A 23,049-nucleotide genomic window follows, 5' to 3' on the forward strand; every position below is an offset into this window, starting at 1 on the left:
GTTCGTTTGTTTGTTTGTTTGTTTGTTTTTAGCGGCGACTTTGGAACTGTATTATTGGGGACTGGTGGCATGCTCCGTGTTAAGTAGGCTCCCAGGGTGGGGCTGTCACTTGGGCGATTCTCCTGGGGTACGGAAGTTCGCTGGCGTAGGGTCGTCATGCTAGGAGGCGCTGGACAGCCCCCAAGCATCCACATTTCCAGGGCCATTTTGGTCGAGTCCTCACCGCGCTGAACAGCCGGCGGGAGCGCGGCTTGAGCAATCACGGCCGCGCGCCGCTAGGCGCAGGTCTGCAGGCCTCGCAGGCCCAGGCCCCGCTTTTCCCAGCCGCTCCGCCGTTGCCTAGGCGACCGCCGCCGAACGTTCCCGAGGCGGGCCCCGCCCCCCGGCCAATCGGACCCGCGCTCGCCAGAGCCCAGATTCTCTTTGTTCCGCAGCCATTTCAGGCCTCGGACGGGAGGCAGCGCCGCTACGGCAGAGGGCCCGAGCGCCGGAGGCCTCTGGGATGGTGTGGGACCGGGTAGGTGGCGTTGAGGGTGCGCGGCCCCAGACTGGAGGGCGGGAGCGGAGGCCAGCTGTTCCGAAGCTGCCTGACAGGCTGCGAGGAGAGGCGCCCGACCCGCCGCCCTCCCGGCCGTTTGGAGCCCGGCGGCGGCGGCGGCGCGGTTCTAAGCCCAACAGCTGCCGGCCGGGGCGTCCTGCGGGACACTGGCAGGGGTCGGGCAGCGCTCCTCAGGTGTCCGAGGTCAGGGCCTGGGCCCTGTGGGGGCGGTGCGAAGAGGAGAGCCTTCTCATCGGGACACTTTTTGTTAGACGCGGCGTTTGAGGGCCCTGGTATCGCAGTCGCTACCCCAGGACGGCTGCTTCCGCCGGTTCTGGGCATTTTGGGGGCACTGCCGGGCGCTGCCCCGGATGGCCCGTCTTTGTCCCCGCCCGGCCCTCTCTGCCCTGGCGTCCCGGGCCCGCACACACCTTCGCCTCCACACTCAGCTGGCTGATCGCTTTCTCTGGGTTGTTTTTGCCCCTTGGGGCCTCTTGGCCTCACGACATGTTTACATAATTTTAAGGTTTGTACGGGCTTTGCGTGGGTTTGTTTTTTGCACTTCCACCCTTTTGTACTTCTCCCACGCGAACACGGAACAGGGAACAGCTGCTGAGGAGCAGACCGGCTACCACGATTAAAAAGAAACGGCTTCCTTCCTTTAAAAATGATCGATTGTTTATCTACCGGCTGTAAAAACCAACTGGATGTTGCAAAGATTGCTTAGCCTTTAAGTCCGTTATCTTAACGATCACTAATCACTTTGGTCCATCAACAGATGTAGAAATTTGAACTTGGCGGCTGTCCACAAATTGATTTTGACAGTTGTATTAAGAAGCTTAATAACAATCCTGCCCTGAAACAGTTTTGACTTCAGTGATGAGATTATAAATAGTACTTTATTTTTCAGCCTAAAGATTTTTTTTTTTTAAAGTTGTATGGCCTAATAGCTATTTGGAAATGTGAGATTATAAGATGGCTATCCTGATCTACTCATTTTTAGGATAACAAAAGTACCTTTCGGATTTTAAGTTTCCCTGTTACATCAGAGCTTTCCTATTTGAATGGCAAATAAGTTTTACTTAGTGAAAAAGGGACGCATTCTTTTTTTTTTTTTGGAAAAAGTTATATTTTCTCCTTTTATCCTACTCTGCACACCATTCTTAGAGAATGTCTCCACCGAGTTGAAAACTTGTAGCCGCAAAAAGGGGATTGTAGTTCAGAGGTGCATATTTCTTTTTTACTCCTCCGCATCTGTAGTCATAAATGCATAACAGTTTAGCAGTCCGGTTTTTACTTCACCTAATTTAATGTTAGCCTGATGAACTATTAGTGCTCCATTTTCTTTTTCCTATAAGCGGCCCCCACCTTGATCAGCCTTGATCAGTTACATTTTTGCCCTAGGTATTCAGGGAATTATTAAATTCCTTCTGCTGAAATATCTGTAAAAATCTTTCAAAGTGGGGCGCCTGGGTGGCTCAGTGGGTTAAGCCGCTGCCTTCGGCTCAGGTCATGATCTCAGGGTCCTGGGATCCAGTCCCGCATCGGGTTCTCTGCTCAGCAGGGAACCTGCTTCCCTCTCTGCTCAGCAGGGAACCTGCTTCCCTCTCTCTCTCTCTCTCTCTCTCTGCCTGCCTCTCCGTCTACTTGTCATCTCTCTCTGTCAAATAAATAAATAAATAAAATCTTAAAAAAAAAATCTTTCAAAGTAATCAAGCTTATTACCATTATATATTATGAGCAGAATAAGATTTTAGCAAAAATATATATGATCCTGGTTGTAAATATTTCCATTATCAACATTTGATACTGTATTCATTGTTTTTATGATCAGTTTTTCTTTTTTGTATAATGTTAAAGCCTTCACATGAACTCAGTTTTTCTAAATACTGTAAATGAACTGCATTGAAATGTAAATGTACTTTCTTTAGAAGAATTGCTGGCTTTTATCCATGTTGGATTCTGCAAATAACTTTTTAAGAAAAGAAATTTGGTCAATAAAGGAAGGCAAAACATGTGACATAGGTCATGAAATAGATTTATCAAGTGTAAAATGCAGAGAGGAGCACAGGAATTAAGTGGGAGTTGTTTTTATTGCCGAGGGTATAAGTTGTGAATATTTCTTCCTGGGATTGATACTGAATACATATATTGGTGCCCAAAAGTTCTTGTTCCAAAAAATCAATTGGGTTTACCAGCAAAAGGGTGAGAAAGCTGAAAGAATCAAAGTGATTGATTAACTGATAATTGTTTTCAAAAACAGTAGAGAATAATGCCATCTTCAAAAATAGGGATCAGAGACAAAAAAATTCCCCAAATCTTTCTCAGTTGGTCCCATTCATCCAATCCTACGGTAGATATCCAGTGAGAGTTGGCAGTCGAGGGATGTCTCCTGGGTCACAGGGTGAGTGAACTTTATGATGGAAGATGGATGTCTGTAAGGTTGCTAACTAGATTTGTAGTTATATGGATGGGTGTAGGTATGTTCCTAGAAACTTTGGTTAACTCTGGACCTCCTTACTAGAATTCTTTGGAAGTACTGAAAGTAGGTGTAATAACTAAGAATGGTTAAATGAGTCTTAGTGGTTAAATGAGATAATGGAATAGGAAATAGGGATGCAGATTTGTCTTGGAAGTTTCTGGAGAACATAGAACCTATAGAGGAATGGTAGCTACGTCTTAACTCCAAAATAACACTTGATGCAGAGCAGTTATTTGATTTCGGAACTGAAGGAATGCCTAAAGCGAAAAGAAAGCTGGTAACTGAAAGACCGTAGGATTTGAGTTGACATGTGCCTTTTTAATGGTTAAAATTTAAAAGCAAAGCAAATCTTTGAATGTTGCAGTTAGGAATAGGAGCTCTAGAGCCAGACTTTTTGGATTCAGATCATGGTACCTTCTGAAATTAGGTGTGAATTTGAGCAAATTATTTAATCTCACTGTGCCTCAGATTTTCTCATCTCACAATTCTGTGAGGATTAAATGAGTATGCTCTTAGAACTGGGCCTGATGTAGTAGACACCTCATAAATAATAACTGCTGTTATCATCATAATGATCATTAATATGTTAGAAAACAACTCATAAAATTATAATCACTAGTATCTAGATTATGAGATAACTTCTGTGAACCCTCTGATACATTTTCTTCCAGTATTTTTTCTCAGTTTATTTGATTTTTACATAGTTGAGACTTTACTATATGAATAACTTTGCATTCTGCTTTTTTCATGTAGCATCATAAGCAGTTTCTCATGCTATTAATTATTTTGTCAGCATCTTTTAAAATGACCACATAATGTGACTTTCTCATGATTAAACATTTTCCTATTGGACAATTGGCAAGTTTCTGATTTTTTTTTTTTTTTTTCAGTTCTAAGAAACACTACACTGAACATCCTTGTACATGAAAAAATTTCTGGGTTTTAGATTATTTCATTAAGATAGATCCTCCAAAGTGAAAATATTGGGTTGGAGTATATGAACATCCAAAGCTCATGGTCCGTATTCCCATTTTGCTTTTAATTAAGGGAATTTAATAATGAGCTTAAGATAAATTGAGGAGCACAGCATTTATTGACCTTATTATTGCTTGAGATGGGAAAGAAGAGGGAGTAAATTAACATTTTTTCCGTGTAATATGCAAGGCATTATTTGTAGGCATTTATCATCCATTGTTACTTTTACATACATTCTGCTCCTTATCATAGCCCTGTATTATGCATGGCAGTTACCTATAGATAGGTGAGTACTTCCAGAGTTTTCAAGGTGAATCTGAATATAGATCTGCATGATTGCAAAGCTTATGTCCTTTATTTATAAAATTTTAGATAATATACATATTAGGAATCTCATAATGAATACATATATCAAATGAATACAGAACCTTATAATGAATTTTATAATTTACTATAATTTAATGGAGCTACTAATTGTAGATCGTAGACCATATTACAAAGATAGTAAAATTTGACCTGGAAGTAATGAATGGGTAAATGACATAAACCAGACATGGCTTAAGTATCTGCATATATTTTACAAAGGGAAAAAATACCCTTACCTGAATGAGATGTAATTGGTAATGAGTATTTAAAGCTAATTTCTAAAATGATTTGTGGGGAAACACTCTTAGTAACGAGCTCAACACAAATAGGGTAGAAAAAAATCCCATCAGATTTGGGGCATCTATATAAGAAGTGACAATGGCCTATTAAGTAACCAAATTGAAAAATAGTTTAGTAAAACCCCTTTCAAACTTAGCTAAGGTCTTAATAGAGAAATAACAACAACAACAAAAAAATCATAGAGATATTTCAGTTAAGGAGAATAAGACTACCCACAAGCTGTTGGAAATTATATACTGAAAACTAAAGGGAAAAAAATTTAACTGGATTTTATAGTTGACTTTGAAGCACTCTGAAGCCATTAGTAAAATAATATTTGGCAAAGCCCCTTAGTCCTCAGGTGCAGAAGTGGCTGCCATAGATAAAAAGGATCATCTCAGAAAAACAAAGATTTAAATGCTCTTGTTTTTACTAAGGAGGGAATTAAATCAGAGAAATACTTCACAAAATTGTGAACATTCTAAATAGATACACATGAATGATTAGAAATAGGTGGTATTCACCAAAACTGTAAAGAAATAGTCATAACATTAATATGCTGCCATTAAAAATAATGTTCTTGAAAAATACTTAAGTAAAAATAAAAAAAGTTTTGGCTGGAGCATAAGAAAACAGGAAAATTATGAGAAAGATGGCAAATTATGATGGATTTATAATGTGGCCATTTATTCATTTGCTAAACATTTATTAATGCTAAGATTGTCCCTTTTCATTAAGAGATTTAAATACTACTGGAGAGAGAGAAGTAAATGAAAAAGTACAACAAAATGTAGTTACAGCTTTTATGGTATAAATCTGGAGGCATCCAGCAGGACTAGTAATAGGTTCCAAGTGGAGAGTGGGAGAAGTGACTTAGGCATTTCAGGGGAATAGGAGCAGCATTTCAGAGACTATGTCAGGTAAGATAAGGACCTACTGTGTTCCCGAATCTCCCAGTAGTTCAGGGGCCCTAAAAGGTACAGAGCAGGAATCCACAAACTTTTCTGTAGAGAACTAAATACTAAATATTTTCTGCTTTGTGAGCCATACCATCTCAAATGTAGTACAAAAACAGGGACAGTACAGAAACTAAAGGGTTTGACCAATTTGACTCGTGGGCCTTAATTATCTCTAATAAATAGTAGAGGGATTTGAGGAGGAAATAACCTACTGGGCCTAGCATGAGCCATTGGAATATTTGAAACAAGAAATTCACAACACTGATTTATGTGAACATTTAGGAATGGAATAAAATAGAAAAACAGGGTGCCTGGGTGGCTGACTTGGTTAAGCGACGGCCTTCAACTCAGGTCATGATCCTGGAGTCCTAAGGTCGAGTCCTGAATCGGGCTCCCTGCTCAAGAAGGGAGTCCGCTTCTCCCTCTGATCCTCTCTCTCCCTTCTCATGTGTGCTCTCTCTCTCTCTCAAGTAAATAAATAGAACCTTAAACAAAACAAAACAAAACAAAACAAAACAAAACCAGTTTCTTTCTAAGCACTATAAACCATTAGGAAAAGACAACTCAATTTCTTAAATGGCCAGAATCACAGAGGAGGAAATACAGAGAACTAACATGAAATAATGCTCTCCCCCACCAGGAGGGAAGTGCAAAGTAAAATGGTGAAAATTTTGTTTCCCATTATACTTGCAAAAGTGAGAAAGTTTTGCTAGTATGTATTGGCAGGGTTGTACTGAAACTTGGACATTAAATAAATCAGTAAAGCAATGTTAATTTTCAAGCAAAAACACTTTGACCCAGCAATTTCCATTTCTCAGAGAAGCATGTGGGTGTATCAGGAGACATTTGTGTTCAAGGATCTCTCAGTAGTCACAGAACCTCCAGACTTTCAGGTCACCTTTCATCATCCACACTCCAGTTCATAAAATGGTCTGTATTTGTCTTTTTTTTTTTTTTTTTTTTAAGATTTCATTCATTTGCTTGACAGAGATCACAAGTAAGCAGAGAAGCAGGCAGAGAGAGGGAGAAGCAGGCTCCCTGCTGAGCAGAGAGCCTGATGTGGGGCTTGATCCCAGGACCCTGGGATCATGACCTGAGCTGAAAGCAGAGGCTTAACCCTCTGAGCCACCAAGGTGCCCCTGTATTTATCTTTAAAAGCAAACAAAAAGCAGGGGCACCCAGGTGGCTCATTCCGTTAAGTATCCAACTCTTGTTTTGACTCAGGTCATGATCTCAGGATCCTGGGATCGAGCCCCATGTTGGGCTCTGCTCTCAGCAGTGAGTCTGCTTGCTTGAGGAATCTTCTCCACCCACCTCTTTCTCTCTCTCAAATAAATAAATCTTAAAACAAACGAACAACCCAAACTCTTCTAACTCTTTATACCCTTCTACTGTTCCCACTGGTACAGTCCAACATCTGCAAAGTCCAACCTCAACCTATTCTTAAAAATTCCCTTCACTTTCTTGCTCATATGGAAACCTGACTTTTGTACTGTGTGGCTGTGGCTGTTTTTTGGTTTTGTTTTGTTTTTTTTTTTTTTCCTTTCCTGTAACTCTCCCTATCACTATTCCTGGAGGTGAGAAGGGTGTCTGCTATGCATCTCGTGGCTGCTTTTGGACTATTCTCCCTCCCTTTTCTCTCAAAATCCTCAGATTATGTAATCCATTACCCCTTATGATTGTTACCAACTATTGATAGCATAATTGATATCGGTGACTTCCAGGTCATTCCTCTTCGTTCTTTAGTTATTTTAGCTCCAGCCTCATTGCCCTTTCTTCAGACTGCCTGTCTTTATAATGAAATTGAAAAGAATATACATAACTAATCTTTCCAGTACCCTCCTCTCATTCTTAGACCTTTCCTCCCGGGCTTGTCTAGCCTGTCTCAGTTACTCACTCCCATCGTGATGTCCCCTTGCCTTGTTAGTAACTGCAGTCCTTCTGTAGTTACAATTTTATGTGTTCTACTATGACCCCAAATCCCCCATTTCTGTCAGTGGCAACTCCATCCTTCTCGTGGCTTGGGCTAAAATCTTAGTTATACTTGACTGTGGTTTTTCTCTGACTCTTCAAAGAAAGTCTCCCACAAAGGCTTTTGTACTAGATCCCATCCTCTCTCATGTGCTCAAGGACACTGATTCAGCTTCTCTTATGCCATGTCGTCTTTATTGAATAATTTCTATCAGCAAACAGGCATGCTGTTATTTTTCCCATTATTTAAAAAGTGAAAAACAAAACAAAACAAAATACCTGATTCACTTTTCACCCAGTTTCCTCATTTTTCAGATTTCTTTTTGCAGCGTTATTCCTCAAAAGACTTTTTTCTACACTTGGTATGCCAAATTTTACCCTCCCATGTACTCTCCTAAACCCATTGCAGTCAGGCTTTTGTCTGTAGCATTCCTGCTGGAGCAGCTTGTGTTCTCCAATAACTTCCATGTTATCAAATGCCATATGCCATTGATTCTGTTCATCTTACTTGGCCTATCAGCAACATTTGACAGAGCTGTTTGTTCCCTTATCCTGGCAACACTTTCTTCTTTGCTTTTCAGTATACCACACACCCCTGCTTATCTTCTACCTCTGTCCTGGCCTCTTGTAATTCTCCTTTCCTTTTCTCACAGACTTATGTTGGAGAACCCCAGGGCTCAGTCCTTGCTTTTTGTTTTCTATTCTTTGTTTTTCCTATCAGTACTCACTTCATTGGTTATTTAATTCAGTCTCTTGGCTTTTATGCCATTTAAATACAGTCAACAGGCAAAATTAGATCTTCAGCTCTTCTCTCTAATTCCGGTCTCACATGTTCAACTCCCTATTCATCCTCTCTACCTAAATGTCTAATAATGTACAACAAACTCAGCATGTCCAAAACTAACCTAAACTTCCTCCCCAGTGCCTACTTTAACCCACTGAGCCACCCAGGCGCCCCCCAGTGCCTACTTTACATACAGATTTTCCCCATTTCTGTCAGTGGTAGCTCCATCCCTCCCATTGCTCAGGCTAAAATCTTAGCATTATCCTTGACTTTGCTTTTTCTTTGACTCTTCATATCTGTTCTTTCAGGATAGACTGTTTTTTTCTATGCATCAAAATATATCCAGAATTTTACTGTGCCTTGCCTTCTCCAGTACTACCAACTTGATCCAAGCTACTGCTGTCATAAATACTGTTTAAATAGGTTACTATCTGGCCTCCCCATTCTACCGTAGTCTGTTCCAACAGCCTTTTCTCAATATAGTGGTGAGAACTAGCCTTTTTCAAATTAAGACAGACCCTATTGCTTCTTCATTCAGAGCACTGCATTGGCCCTTCTTTTGATTAGAAAATCTAGTGCTTACAGTGACCCACAAAGGCTCTATGTAATCTGCCCAACTCACTCCCCTTTCTCCTTACCTCCTTGACCTTATTTCCTGTTACCAGTTCCCTCCTTGCTCACTGGCCACCTTGCTATATCAAAAACATGTCAGTCATGCTCCTACTTAGGACCTTTGCTTTAGCTGATTCAGTTGTCTGGAATCTCCTTTCCCCAAATATCTACTTGGCTTACTGGCCTTACCTTCTGTTCTTTGGTCAGGTCTTTCCTCCTCTAAACACCCGTTTTTTTAAATGAGTTATTTTTTCTTTTTCTTTTTTTTTAAGACTTGACAGATCACAAGTAGGTAGAGAGGAAGGCAGAGAGAGAGGGGGAAGCAGGCTCCCTGCTGAGCGGAGAGCCCCATGTGGGGCTCGATCCCAGGACCCCGGGATCATGACCTGAGCCGAAGGCAGAGGCTTTAACCCACTGAGCCACCCAGGTGCCCCTAAACACCTGTTTTAATACTGCATCCTACCCTCTCTCATCCCCCTTATTCTGGATTCTCTTTTTATTTTTTGCATAATACATACCCTTCTATAATGCTATATCAGGGGTCAGCAAGCTAGAGCCCCACTGCCCTCTGGCCTGTTTTTGTACAGCCTATGAGCTAAGAACAGTTTTTACATTTTAAAGGGTTGTAAAACAAAAATCGATAATATATAACATGTGACTTGCAAAACCTGGAACATTTACTTACCTGGCCCTTTGCAGACGCAGTTTGCATTGTATATTCTGTTTATTGTCTTTCTCCTCCCACACAAATGTAAGCTCCAAGAGGGCAGAGATCTTTTGTTTTATTTATTGCTCTATCTGCAGCAGCTAGAACAGTGCCTAGAATATAGTAGGCATTCAGTAAATATTTGTTAAATGAATGAATTGCTTATAATAGTACAAAATTATAAATAGGTTAAGTGTTCAGTAACTCATATTGCAATTAGTAATGAAGTAGAGTTATATATAATGAATAGGAAAGCGAAGGCATATTTTGAAAGCGGTTTTGTAATTATTTATTTATTTACTTAGTCTCTGTAGGTACAGTCTTATAGGCTGTGCTAAGAATGTGAGGTTTTATTTTAAGTGTGGTGAGAAACTATTGAAAAGTTTTGATGGTTGGAAGACTTGATTTAATTGCAGCTTTGACATCATTTTTGCTGCTTCATCTCAGAGAATGGGCTGTAAGGGGACAAAACAGAAAGGCAAGGAAAACCCATTTTAGTAGAACATTCTCTTGTAGAACATGCTAGTATATCTTACATACCTGGACTTAGGGTAGCCTGGAGGAGGTGAGAATTGGTCAGATTCAGAGTATATTTTAGGGTAAAACTTGATAGCACTGACTGTTGATTTGGATGTGGAACATAAAGGAAAGGCCTGAACAACTGGATGAACACTTAGTGACATAGGCAACTAGAGGAGAAGCAGATATGAATGGGATGAGGAGAAGTATCAAGAATTGTGGTTTAGCCAACAAAGTTTAAGATGCCCATTTCACAGACAAAGGAGTATGTCTTATAAAATGTTGATGCTTAAGTGTGGAGTTCAGAGTGCTATTCAGTGACACAGACTAAATGAAGATTATACAGACAGAGAAAAGAAAGGGACCTTAGGTATTTAGAGATAGGGGGCCAGCAAAGGAGACTGACGAAAGAGCAGCCAATGAAGTAAAAAGAAAACCAGTGAGATGTGAGGCTAGGAAGGAAAAGAGCGGTTGCTTGTGTTCAGCACTGTGGAGGAATGGTGTTAAGGCCAGGAAGAAATCACTGGGTTTGGCAACAAGGAAATCTCAGTCTCACTGGAGTGAAGATGGGGAGATGATGACTGTAGAGAACTTTCAAGATGTTTCTGTGAAGGGCACGTGGGTGGCTCAGTGGGTTAAAGCCTCTGCCTTTGGCTCAGGTCATAATCTCAGGGTCCTGGGATCGAGCCCTGCATTGCATCGGGTTCTCTGGTCAGCAGGGAGTCTGCTTCCTCCTCTCTCTCTGCCTGCCTCTCTGCCTACTTGTGATCTCTGTCTGTCAAATAAATAAATTTTTAAAAATCTTTTAAAAAAAATGTTTCTGTGAATGGAATGAAGTGGAGAAATTGAGTGATAGTGGAGGGGATTTGAGTCAAAGCTGTTTTTTTAAAGATACTATTTTATTTTATTTTAAAGATTTTATTTATTTATTTGTCAGAGAGAGAGAGGGAGAGAGAGCGAGCACAGGCAGACAGAATGGCAGGCAGAGGCAGAGGGAGAAGCAGGCTTCCGGATGAGCAAGGAGCCCGATGTGGGACTCCATCCCAGGACGCCGGGATCATGACCTGAGCCGAAGGCAGCTGCTTAACCAGCTGAGCCACCCAGGCGTCCCTAAAGATACTATTTTAAAATAATTCTAAACGTAGAGGAAAATTGTGGGAATAATTCAGACAGTTCCCAAATACACCTTACCTGGATTCACCAGTTGTTTACGTTTTGCCACATTCTTTTCTCCCACTACCCCCCCACACACAACTTTCCTTTGATCATTTGAGAGTAGGTTTCATACATCTTGCCTCTATCCCTTCAATACTTTAACGTGTATGTCTTAGAAGCCAGGATGTTCGCTTCTGAAACCACATATAGTTATCAAATTGAGGAAATTTAAGTTTTTTACATTCTGTATTACAGTTTTGTCACTTGACCCAGTAACTTTTTTTTTTAATAAAGACTTATTTATTTATTTACCTATTTTAGAGCAAGAGAGCATGCATAAGCAGGGGGAGGGGCAGAGGGAGAGAGAGAAAGAATCTCCAGCAATCTCCCTGCATCATGAGCGTGGAACCCAATGTGAGGCTTATTCTCACGACCCAGAGATCATGACCTTAGTCAAAATCAAGAGTTGGGTGCTTAACCAACTGAGCCAGCAAACTGCTCCTTAGTAACATTCTTCATAACATTTTTTCCTCTAGTACAGGATCCAGCCCGGGTTTTATATTACATTTAATTGTCTTTTTTTAGATAGAGGTTTTTTGGTTTGGGATTTGTTTTTTTTTTTGTTTTGTTTTTGTTGGTTTTTGTTTGTTTGTTTTGTTTTGTTTTGTTTTGTTTTGTTTTTTTGAAACTTGGCTATTTTATCCTCATAACTACCCCATGGTTAATTATTCTTTCTCTGACCAATAAATGGCAGGACAGGAACGCAAAGTCAGGCAGAGAAATTCCAGGGTTTGCACTCTTTTTTTTTTTTAAGGTTTTATATATTTGTCAGAGAGCTAGAGAGAGAGTGCACATGCATGGTCAGAGGGCCCCCTGCTTAGCAAGGAGCTCTTGATGTGGTGAGCTGAAGGCAGATGCTTAACCAACTGAGCCAACCAGGTGTCCTTTGGGTTTGCACTCTTAAGCTCTGTACTACAGTGCCTCTCAAGCAGTGCATGGAAAAATCTGAAATTTCCTGTTTGAAGTGGACAAATAAGTCAAATATAAAGATCAGAGGCAATGAGCCTTCTATCAAAAGGATGATTTTAACTTTCTAGATCTGCATTATAACTCTTTGTAGTGGTGGATTGGGTTTAATACGTCACCCTGATGAGCTTTAGGACTGAAGAAAAAGCAAGAAAAGTGAAGATATTTAAACTTTGTATGTAAAACCTGGGTGCCTGGGTGGGTCAGTGGGTTAAGCCTCTGCCTTCGGCTCAGATCATGATCTCACGGTCCTGGGATCAAGTCCCGCATCGGGCTTTCTGCTCAGCAGGAAGACTGCTTCCCCCTCTTTCTCTGCCTACTTCTCTGCCTACTTGTGATCTCTCTCTCTCTTTCCATCAAATAAATAAAATCTTAAAAAAAAAAACACCAAAAACTTTGTATGTAAAACTTTCCAGCCTTTGGCATAAATTCTATGTCTTTAGAGTTATTGGTGCTGATTGTTTAGAAACGCAAAATAAAATACTTGGTTAATTTCTTTTGTGATAGAGTTCAGTTGGAAGTATATGGGCATGATCTAAAGAGCCCTATGTGTTTCAAAAAGAGTTTATTTAAGCTCATAAAGTGCTACTTGTTTAACCATTATTAGAAAATATTATGAGACTTAATTTAGGAAGAGAGCATTAAACAGTGGCTCATTGACCACAGGTACTGCAGAACAGGAATTAGAATGCTCCATTGGATTTTTTTTTTAATATTTTATTTATTTGAGAGAGAGGGAGAGATTGAGAGCACTCACAAGCAGTGGGGAGGAGCAGAGGAAGAGGGACAAGGAGGGGGAAAGATTCTCAGGCCGACTCCGCTCTGAGTGCAGACCCTGACCTTTGCAGGGCTGAATCTCATGACCCTGATTCATGACCTGAGCCAAAACCAAGAGTCCGAAGCCCAATGGACTGAGCCACCCAGGCATTGGATTTTTAGTTGAATAATGCTTTACATAATCTCTGTTAGAGTTTTAAAGGGTTAATGGGTAAAGACTTCTGTTGGGTAGAAACCCAAGTTATGATAAAACATTTTCTGACATTTTCAACTAAAGATTGTTCTTGCTATTGAATGTGACTTCTGTAAGAAGTGCCCTGATACAAGAGCCCAAGTATTTGCAGAAAGAATCAAATGACATGTAACTTAGTAGTCCCATAACTACATTTGAACACTTGAGTTGAATACAAGTTTCACTGAAGGCTTGGAGAGCTTTCAGTAGCAAGTATAAAGAAGAAGATCTTGCTTTTATGTGTGGAATATGACCAGACTGATTGTTTATAATCAACAAAATGTTTCACTTCTAGAAGCTGAGAGGACCATGGTCTTTAGTTGCTGTATAGCTGGGGAAATGAACCAAATGAGTGTTAAGTGATTTGTGTAGGATTGCCAGGCAGCTATTCTCCCTATAGGGAAGAAGTGAAACAAGTGCCCCAGATCTCTGACATGCCTTTTTTCCTGATGTTATTTTGGCTCTTCATGGCATAGAAGGTTTAAAGACCCATGGTCTGAAGCAGTTGGTCCTAAAGCTCCATGAAATTACAATGGGTTTGTTAGCTCCAGAAAGGCCATAGCTGTGATTTCAAGGGTCTGTGTCACCCATCCTTCTCCTGGCCTCACACTTCATCCTTCCATAAGTCAAGGATGAAACACTTGGAAAAACTGTAAAAGTAGGAGGTTTTCCTGGAGTCTTGTTTTAGTGCAAATAATAAGCTCAGATTCATGAGTGTAATATAGTAGTTTAAGATTTAATGTAGGAATTTGATGGGGAATCTTAAAAGCTGGTAGAGAAATAAAAGGTTGAAGCATAAAAAGGAAATGGCTCTAATAAAAATCCCAGCTTTACTTTCCCCTTACATCCTAGAGGGCAGGGGCTTTTGTTTTGGCGTTGGTGCTTGCTGATCTGGTACACAGCAGACAGTTTTTTATTTGTAAAACAGAATTGATACATTCATACTTCCATGAGATTCTAGTAGAGTTTCAGTTGCTCAGCCATCAGGACAAAATTGTGATTTCAGGTAAAATTATAATTTTCTGAATCTTGGAGATACAAACTCCTGGACATCTTAAATGTTTTAAATCAGATTCCTCAAATGCCTTACAATGATTTGAATTGTTGAACTTATTAACATAAAGAAATCTTGGGAATTTGTGTTTGTAATTTCCAGCTATAAAATCCCACATTTATCAGTGCTTACTGAATGTTTGCCTATTGATTTAATTTCTGGAGTTCCTTCCTTCTAGAATATGCATACTACTGTAAGAAAGCATAATGAAGAGTTGACTGGAGATTATGTATTTTATGAACTGTAAATGTGGATTAGTTGCTGTATGAAATTTTTTTTTAGTGGAAATACTTCATGTGACAAAGATTTGCTTTCTGTGCACCCAGCTGTACTCCCAAGAAAATAATGTAGGAAAAGTGTTTTGTTCTGTTTTTTATAATAAATGAATTTATTTTTTTCCCTAAGAATCAGTTTAGTGTAATGGAAAAAATGTGTGCTTTTGAAGCTTTCTTTAGACTCCTTTGTCTACCAATTACAAATGTGTGCTTATGGATGGTTATCTATCTCATAGACCACATAGGTACACAGAACTTTACCATTGGTTTCAAGTGAAGATGATTTATAAACATGTGTTTGTTTTCCATCCCTCTTAGTTATTACATTAACTTCCTTAGAAAAATATATAAAGAATCCATTGATGATTCTAACAATTTTTTAAATCTTGAATAGTTTTTATTTACTATTTTCTGAAGGTTTTAATTTAAAATTATTTATGAATTATTTTCTTAAGGAGTAAAATGATACATAACACAAATGATTGACTAGTAAAATGAAAAGAAGCAGTACTCTAACCTTTATCAGTTTAGTATATGCTTCATGACAAATTTAAATTATTTGTAGTATGTGCTCACTTATTTCTGCAGTTGAAATTTTCTTATACATTAATAAATTTTGCATGTAATATTCATACTTGTGATTACTGAGAGACTCTTTAGAACTTTTTGCCACGAAGGTCTTAAGAACTATTCTAGAAGAATTATCGACCCTCTTTTCTAAGCTAAAATTTATTTTAATTTACTTTTGGCTTTTATATTTTTGTGGGATTTTCTTTTCTTCTCGTTCCACATAGGGTTTAATCAAGATATTTATTGATTTTTTTTAAGTGGTACTTCTAGAATTGTGTATCAGTGTTTTGAAAAATTAGGAACTTGATAAGAGGTGATTGAAATTTTTAAGTAGTCTCCAGGCCTAACGTGGGGCTTGAATGCAAGACCCTGAGATCAGGTGTCAAATGCTCTATCAACTAAACCAGCCAGGTGCCCTGAAATTTTTTTTATATTAAACAAAATGTTGGTATTCTTGTTTCAAATTTTGTAGTAGTCTTACTTTTCTGTATATCCATTACTAGTATTTCATTTAAACATTTAAATAAGTCCTAATATTAATTTGTTATCATAACATTAAAACTTCTTCTGTGCATATGAGATATTTAAACTGTAATCTAAAAAACTAATCAGAAATGTAGAAACTATAGTAATTCCCATCATCTAAGTAAAAGTAAAACTTCTGTTCTTTTTGTGAGACTAGGTCTCTGGGATTATAAAACAGTTTCTTTGGTATAATTCTTTTGCTTTGCAGAAACTGAGTTTTTTTCCATTGCTATAAAGATTTTTTTAATTTCCACTATCTTATAAGTATGTGTCTACTCATTTTAATGGCATAATCGAGGAAAAAGTTTTGCAAGTATTTCAATTTTCTATAATTCCACAAAGTTTAACCCTTTAAGTGCCATAACCTTTAAGCATTTTCATATAAATCTTTCTAAATTATATTTCACATCTTGACATTTTAACAAGTAGACAGGGTGTGATTTAAGCTTTTTGATGATTCTGTCATTATTGTGAACATTCTCTAGGGTTTTTGCCCTGTCCTATATATGACTTCAAACAATTAGACTTTTGGAGATTTTTATTACTTATTTTCATTTTCAAGGTAATAAAACCACAGTATTGAAAATTTTTTAAAAAGAAAAAAGGCCCATAATCTTAACACTAGTCCACTGCTAGCTTTTCATTGTTTCCTTCTAGTCTCTTTCATTTAACAGTTCTGTCTTTATCTTATACATCTTTTACTTCCTTGTAGTTGTTCTCTACATACAACTTTTTATCACTTTTTTCACTTTCTAATCATAAACATTTTCCATATCATTACAGAAATTAACCATCTTTTTTAATAACTGCATAATAACCCAACAGTTGAATGGTTATGCATATATTTATTGCTGTATTAGAAATAACCCCAGGATAAACTCTTTGAGAATAACAATTTTTTTTCTTTATTTAGGATTCTTGAGATACAGTCTAAGAAGTGTAATCATGAGGACAAAGGGTAAAAAAATGCGTATGGCTCTTGCTACAGGTTGCTGAGTTCTGTCAGTTTACCTTCAGCAATTTGTTGGAGTTGATTCATCATATCTTCAGCAGCAATAGGGTATTATTGTTATAAAATTATCTTTGCTAATTAGTCTAAAAATTCTATCTCATTATTCAGTATTTTCCCAGATTTATTTGCTCTTGTATTTTGTGCATTTTCTTTCATGTGTTGTCTATTGGTTCTAAAATAGTTTTCTAGATAATTAATATATTACTATCTTGTTGCATCATCTGACTTTGTATTGCTCTGATATGCTCCTTTTGTATTTGTTCAAGTAAGTCATGTGTTTATCCACCATATTTCTAAATTGTGGTGCCTCCTGGAAATGTGTAAGAGATACTGTAGGTTCTTTGACATGCAGACTGTGCTAGTCTTGGGAAACCAGTATTAATTGAAAGCTAACATCATAGTGAGAGTAAATTACCACTCGTTCTACATCTCTCACAGGGGTAAAGTATTCAGGAAACAAATATTACAAGGAATTTTTTCCCTTGATGGCAGCAGGGGCAGTGATTGCCAGTGTTCAAAACCAAAATTGTATAATTTGGAAAAGGCAGGGAACAGGCAGAAGTAGATGAGTAAGGAATTCTGCTGTCTGTAAAAAGGATGTACACCTGAGCTGGCAGCTGGCTTTATTCTTGGTTTTCTCTATCTTCCTACTCGGTTAATTCTCCACCCATTTGGGTATCTCTCAGGGACCTCCATATCAGCTCTCCAGTTTAGTCTGGTTGTTCAAGCTAAGGAAATTTATTTCCATAGTAGTCATCAGCCTCATTGTACCAATCCTTACAGTTCCTAGATAACTCCCTAAAAAGTTTAGTTCCTTCCACTTAAAGCAAATAGAATTTGGGAATAGCTTGTTATAATGTAACATTTAACATATATAATCATGTGATTATATATATAGTAGTTCTTAATATTTCTATTATAATTAAGCTCTTTTGGTTCCAAGGAAGAGAAATGCATTCTAATTGTCTTAAGAGAAACAGAGAGGTTTATTTTAAGTCATTTGTGGAAGTAGAAAGCCATCAGGAAGCAAGGCAACTCCCAGGAGCAGTTACTGTCTGTCTGGTGGTCTATATAATCTTGCTCAGTGGTTCCCTGCTTCTCTCTGTGCTGTCCATTCTCGTCTCTGCATGCTTAGAATTTCCGCCCCTTTGTAATTTGTCTTGCATGTGCAGTCTAATGATGGCCCTGTGCCTACCACATCGTAACATTTTAGCGTCTTCTTTGAGAACTGTTAAGTGGTTAATGATCCTAGTACTTTCTATTCATATTTATGAGAAAGGAAATCCAGTTTATTTAGCTCTTCCTTTTGTGCCAGAATTCATCATCATGTACCTGGTCTTTGTTTAGTCAGTCACATTTAGGAAATGCAGTCACAACTTTGCCATTAGACCCAACACTTGGGCATGGGCTGAGGGCTACCCAATTCCCTTCAGAAAAAGGTTTTGGTTTTACTGGTAGATAACTAGCAGAAAATCGGTATACTATGAAAAAATGAAGGGGGTTAAGAACTTCATGTTAGGAGCACCTGGGTGGCTCAGTTGGTTAAGCGTCTGCCTTCGGCTCAGGTCATGATCCCAGGGTCCTGGGTTCAAGCTCCGCATCGGGCTGTCTGCTTAGCAGGGAGCCTGCTTCTCCTCCCTCTGCCTGCCACTCTGCCTTCTTGTATTCTCTCTCTCTGTGTCAAACAAATAAATCTTAAAAAAAAAAAAAAAAAAAACTTCATGTTATAGAACTGAATCTTCTGTGTTTTTAAAAGTTGAAGTCAGATTCTTCCTAAAATTCATTTGTAACGTTTCTAGGTCTTGATTCCAACCCCCTTTTTGAAGGATTGGGAGCACCTGGGCGGCTCAGTTGGTTGAGTGTCTGCCTTCGGCTCAGGTCGTGATCTCGGGGTCATGGGATGGAGCCCAGAGATGGGCTCTCTGCTTGGAGGGGGTCTTCTCCCTCTCCCTCTGTACTCTCCCTCTCTCTCAAATAAAATCTTTAAAAATAAAATAGAAGGATTAGATAGAGGTCTGTTGTTTTCATCCTGAAGATGAGATGTTATGATTACCTTTCTGAGTACAGTTAAAGTTGATGAATTCCAGTTTCATGGGCTGAAGGGGTTGGATGGTGCTAAGGATGTTATATTCAGTTGGCTAATAACTCAGTATCTCTATTTGGAAGAGGACAATAAGATTTTTAAGCCAAGATTCAGTTTTAAGGGTATATTCTTATAAGCTGAACACTTTGTTATTATATATAGTAGATTAGCATTATTGTGTTTATATCCTCAGATTTCCTTACCATCTCACATTTCATTCTAGGTTTTATATTCATTAATTTTTTTATTCCTCAGTCTTGGTTGAGTCTCATTGTCTCTTTGTCACAGTAAGAGATAAACAGACTTGAATACTCACAACATGTATGCTTTTGTTTTCTGTGCTAAATGCTTAGCTGTATAGTACCATCTGTCCTACATTATTTCTTGCTATTTTTTTTCCATTTGTGGAAAATGGAATTTTTCACCTCTATGGAATTTGTTTTGTGATATTCTTTTCCAATCTCTTTGTATACTGTGAAGACTACCCTCACTCAACTAAATTTTTGCCCTCGTAAAATTTTTATAGATTTACTACGTTCATATCTGATTTAATTATTCAACATTTGATTTCTGATGCTTCGTTCTTCTTATTATTCCTTCAATATTTCTATTTAAATGAGAAGTCATACAGCCTATTTTGTTGAATATCCTTTTATCATACAAAAATAATTTCATCTTTGGGGTGCCTGGCTGGCTCAGTCAGTGAACATGTGACACTTGATCTCAGGGTTGTGAGTTTGAGCCCCATACTGGGTATAAAGATTACTTGAAAATAAAATCTTAAAAAAATAATAATTTCACCTTCTTCTTAATGGTGTCTGATGGTACAAACTGCCATCAGTAGATCTGTCTTAATGATAATTTTAGTGGGAGTTGAAGTGCAAAGGGAATGAATGAACACTAAGGACCTACCATTGTAGTATTTTGCATTCTCATTTAATCTTCCCTTCAGCCCATTTCACAGAAAACTAAACTGTCGCTTAGAAAGTCAAGCTACTTTTCTCAAAAAGACAGTGGGAAGGACTGAGGTTTGAACTCCTGTATATAGGGCTCTGGAACCCATGCTTCCTTTACCCTGTCTTCTAGCTTACCAACAATAAATAGCATAGAACAGTATTCAGTTTAAGAACTAAAATTGCAAAAATTGATTTCCTTTTGTAAATTGTTTCTCCTGTCTCTGCTTCCTACAGTAGGATATGTGCCTCTGTTAAGTGTGAGAAAGATTTTAATGAACAAAGGAAAGATTAGATAAGAGCTAATGATGATCAGCCTACTAACCACTTAACTATTTATTACCTTTCTATTTTATTGGCTAAGGTACTCTGACCCTTTTCCAATTCAGCTCTTGCCAGTGAGCATAGTGCTATGTTCCTTTTCCTGTTTACACTTGAAAATGTGAAATAGTGAATCAACTCACTGCACCATAACAATCAAGGATATAGACATGAATGTGAAATTCTTAGGGCCCTGTCACTTTAGAACTTTAGGAACAATCTAACCACAATGACACAGTACACTTTTAGTTACCAAAATGATGTGTAATGGTGGTCCTAATTTTTCTAAAAATTATCAACTTAGAGTCTGTCAATATACAGTATCTCACTTTATAAACACATAGATTCTAAAATACTGGGGCACCTGAGTGGCTCGGTGGGTTAAAGCCTCTACCTTCAGCTCAGGTCATGATCCCAGGGTCCTGGGATCGAGCCCTACATTGGGCTCTCTGCTCAGCAGGGAGCTTGCTTCTCCTCCTCCTCTCTCTGCCTGCCTCTCTGCCTCAGAATGTGATCTCTGTCAAATAAATAAATAAATAAATAAAAGTCTTTAAAAAAAAAAATAAAATACTGGCTCATGCCTTGTATTGACTGACTTTATAATTTCAGATGTGTTACACAGAAAAATGTTTTGACTATTTGCATCATAGCCCTTTTTTATCAACTCCTTAAATATAGTAAGTGTAGCTATAATCAGTAACTTGCCTGGTGCTGATATATTTTAAATCATTCAGTACCAGGATTTTACCGAGAGCTATCATAGTCTTACTAGAGTACATACAGATTTGTCTCTGTCTTGCATACATGTTCACACATAATCAAACAGTGTAGAGAAATGTTATTTTAAAGCAAGCTACTCTTCTTTATACTTAAATATCTTTTGAACCATGAATTAAAGGAACAGTTCAGAGTAGAACAAGAATTGGAAGAATTTGGAACAAGAATTTGGAACGAGAATAGGAAGGCTTCCATTCCAAACCCAAGTCTTTTTTTGGTGGGGGAGAAATAATAGTAAAACTTTCTTATCCACCTACTTATTTAAAAAAAAATTTTTGGCTTTATTGAGATATAATTGACATATGACATTGTGGAACTTTAAGATGTACAACATAATGATTTGATATATGTATATATAATGAAATGATTACCACAGTAAGGTTAGTTAACATGTCCATCATCTCACATGGTTATAGTTTTTTAAATTACTATATTATTTTTTTGGTAAGAACCTTTAAGACTTATTTTCTTAGCAACTTTAAAATATATATATATTTCAAATGTAAATATATATATGTACACATATATATATATAACAATATTGTTAACTATAGTCATCATGCTATATTACATCCTAGAACTTAATCAGCTTATAATTGGAAGTTTGTATCCTTTGACTGTCTTAAGTCACTTCCCCTCTCCACTTTTACCCTGGCAAGACCAGTCTGCTCTCTGTTTCTGTGAGATTGGGGTTCTTTTTATTTCTCAAATAGGTGATCCACAGTTTTTGTCTTTCTCTCTGATTTATTTCACTTAGCATAATGCCCTAAAGTTTTATCCAAATTGTCACAAATGGCAGGATTTCCTTCTTTTTTTATAGTGAATAATATTCCATTACATATATATATATACACAGTTGACTTTGAGTAACATGGAAGTTAGTGGTGCTGACTACTGTGCAGTCACAAATACACATATAATTTTGACTTTCCCCAAACTTAATTACCCATTGCCTACTGTTCACTAGAAGCCTTACCAAAAACATAAAAAGTTGATTAAAACATATTTTGTATATATTCTAAATACTTTATTCTTAAAGTGAGCTAGAGAAAGTGTTACTAAGAAAATACATTTATAGTATTTATATAAAAAAAAAAATTTGCACCTAAGTGAACCCATATAGTTCATATCCAAAGTGGTGTTCAAGGGTCGACTGTATATCACATTTTCTTTATCCATATATCTGTTGATGGATACATTTATTTCCATGTCTTGGCTATTCTAAGTAATGCTGCAGTCAACATGAGGGCTTAGTTATCTTTTCAACATAGTGATTTTAAGTAGAATGCTGGATCATATGGTAGTTCTATTTTTAAATTTTTAGGAACCTCCATCCTATTTTTCCATGGTGGCTGCACCAGTTTACATTCCCATCAATATGAGTTCCATTTTCTCCACATTCTTGCCAGAATTTGTTATTTCTGTTCTTTTTGATAATAGCCATTCTAACAGGTTTGAGGTATTATGCTATTTTGGTTTGTGTTTGCTTTAATGGTGTTGGGCATCTTTTCATGTACCTTTTCGCCATTTGAATATCTTCTTTGGAAAAAATGTATATTCAGGTCTTTGCCCAGTTTTTTTTTTTTTTAATCAAATCGTTTGAATTCTTTGCTATTAAGATGTATGAATTTCTTACATATTTTGGATATTAACTCCTTAGCAGATAACGGTTTGCAAAACTTTCTCCCATTCTGAAGGGTACCTTTTCGTTTTGATGATGGTCTCCTTTGCTATGCAGAAGCTGTTTGGTTTGATGAAGTCAAAAGTTTATTTTTGCTTTTGGTGCTTGTGCTTATGGTGTCATACCCATGAAATCATTGCCAAGACCAGCTTGTGTTTTCTTCAATTTTTTTAATTCAGTGTCTTCAAGTTTTCAGTGTACAGATCTTTCCTATCCTTATTTTATTCTTTTTATTGTTGTTGTAAATGGAATTACTTTATTTTTCAGATAATTTATTGTTAGTGACTAGAAATGCAACTGGTTTTTGTATGTTGATTTTGTATTCTGTAACTTTCCTGAATTCATTTATTAGTTTTTGATAGAGTCTTGAAGATTTTCTATGTATAAAATCATGTCTTGTGTGAATAGAGACAATTT

At 37.7% G+C, this 23,049-nt stretch overlaps 1 protein-coding gene across 1 annotated transcript in view; it reads left to right on the plus strand.

The window, feature by feature from the left end:
• The first annotated feature begins 423 nt into the window (after positions 1-423).
• Positions 424-23,049, plus strand: part of LOC111155214 (transportin 1) — a 92,336-nt gene continuing 69,710 nt past the window's right edge. Inside the window, exon 1 of the mRNA XM_022515321.1 lies at positions 424-517. Within this exon, the coding sequence (XP_022371029.1) occupies positions 503-517 (15 nt within the window). The 5' untranslated portion in view covers positions 424-502. The remainder of the gene's footprint in view (positions 518-23,049) is intronic.

This window comes from Enhydra lutris, unplaced genomic scaffold (genome assembly GCF_002288905.1).
Source record: "Enhydra lutris kenyoni isolate GAN:26980312 unplaced genomic scaffold, ASM228890v2 scaffoldscaffold40, whole genome shotgun sequence".
NCBI classification, from domain to species: Eukaryota; Metazoa; Chordata; class Mammalia; order Carnivora; family Mustelidae; genus Enhydra; species Enhydra lutris.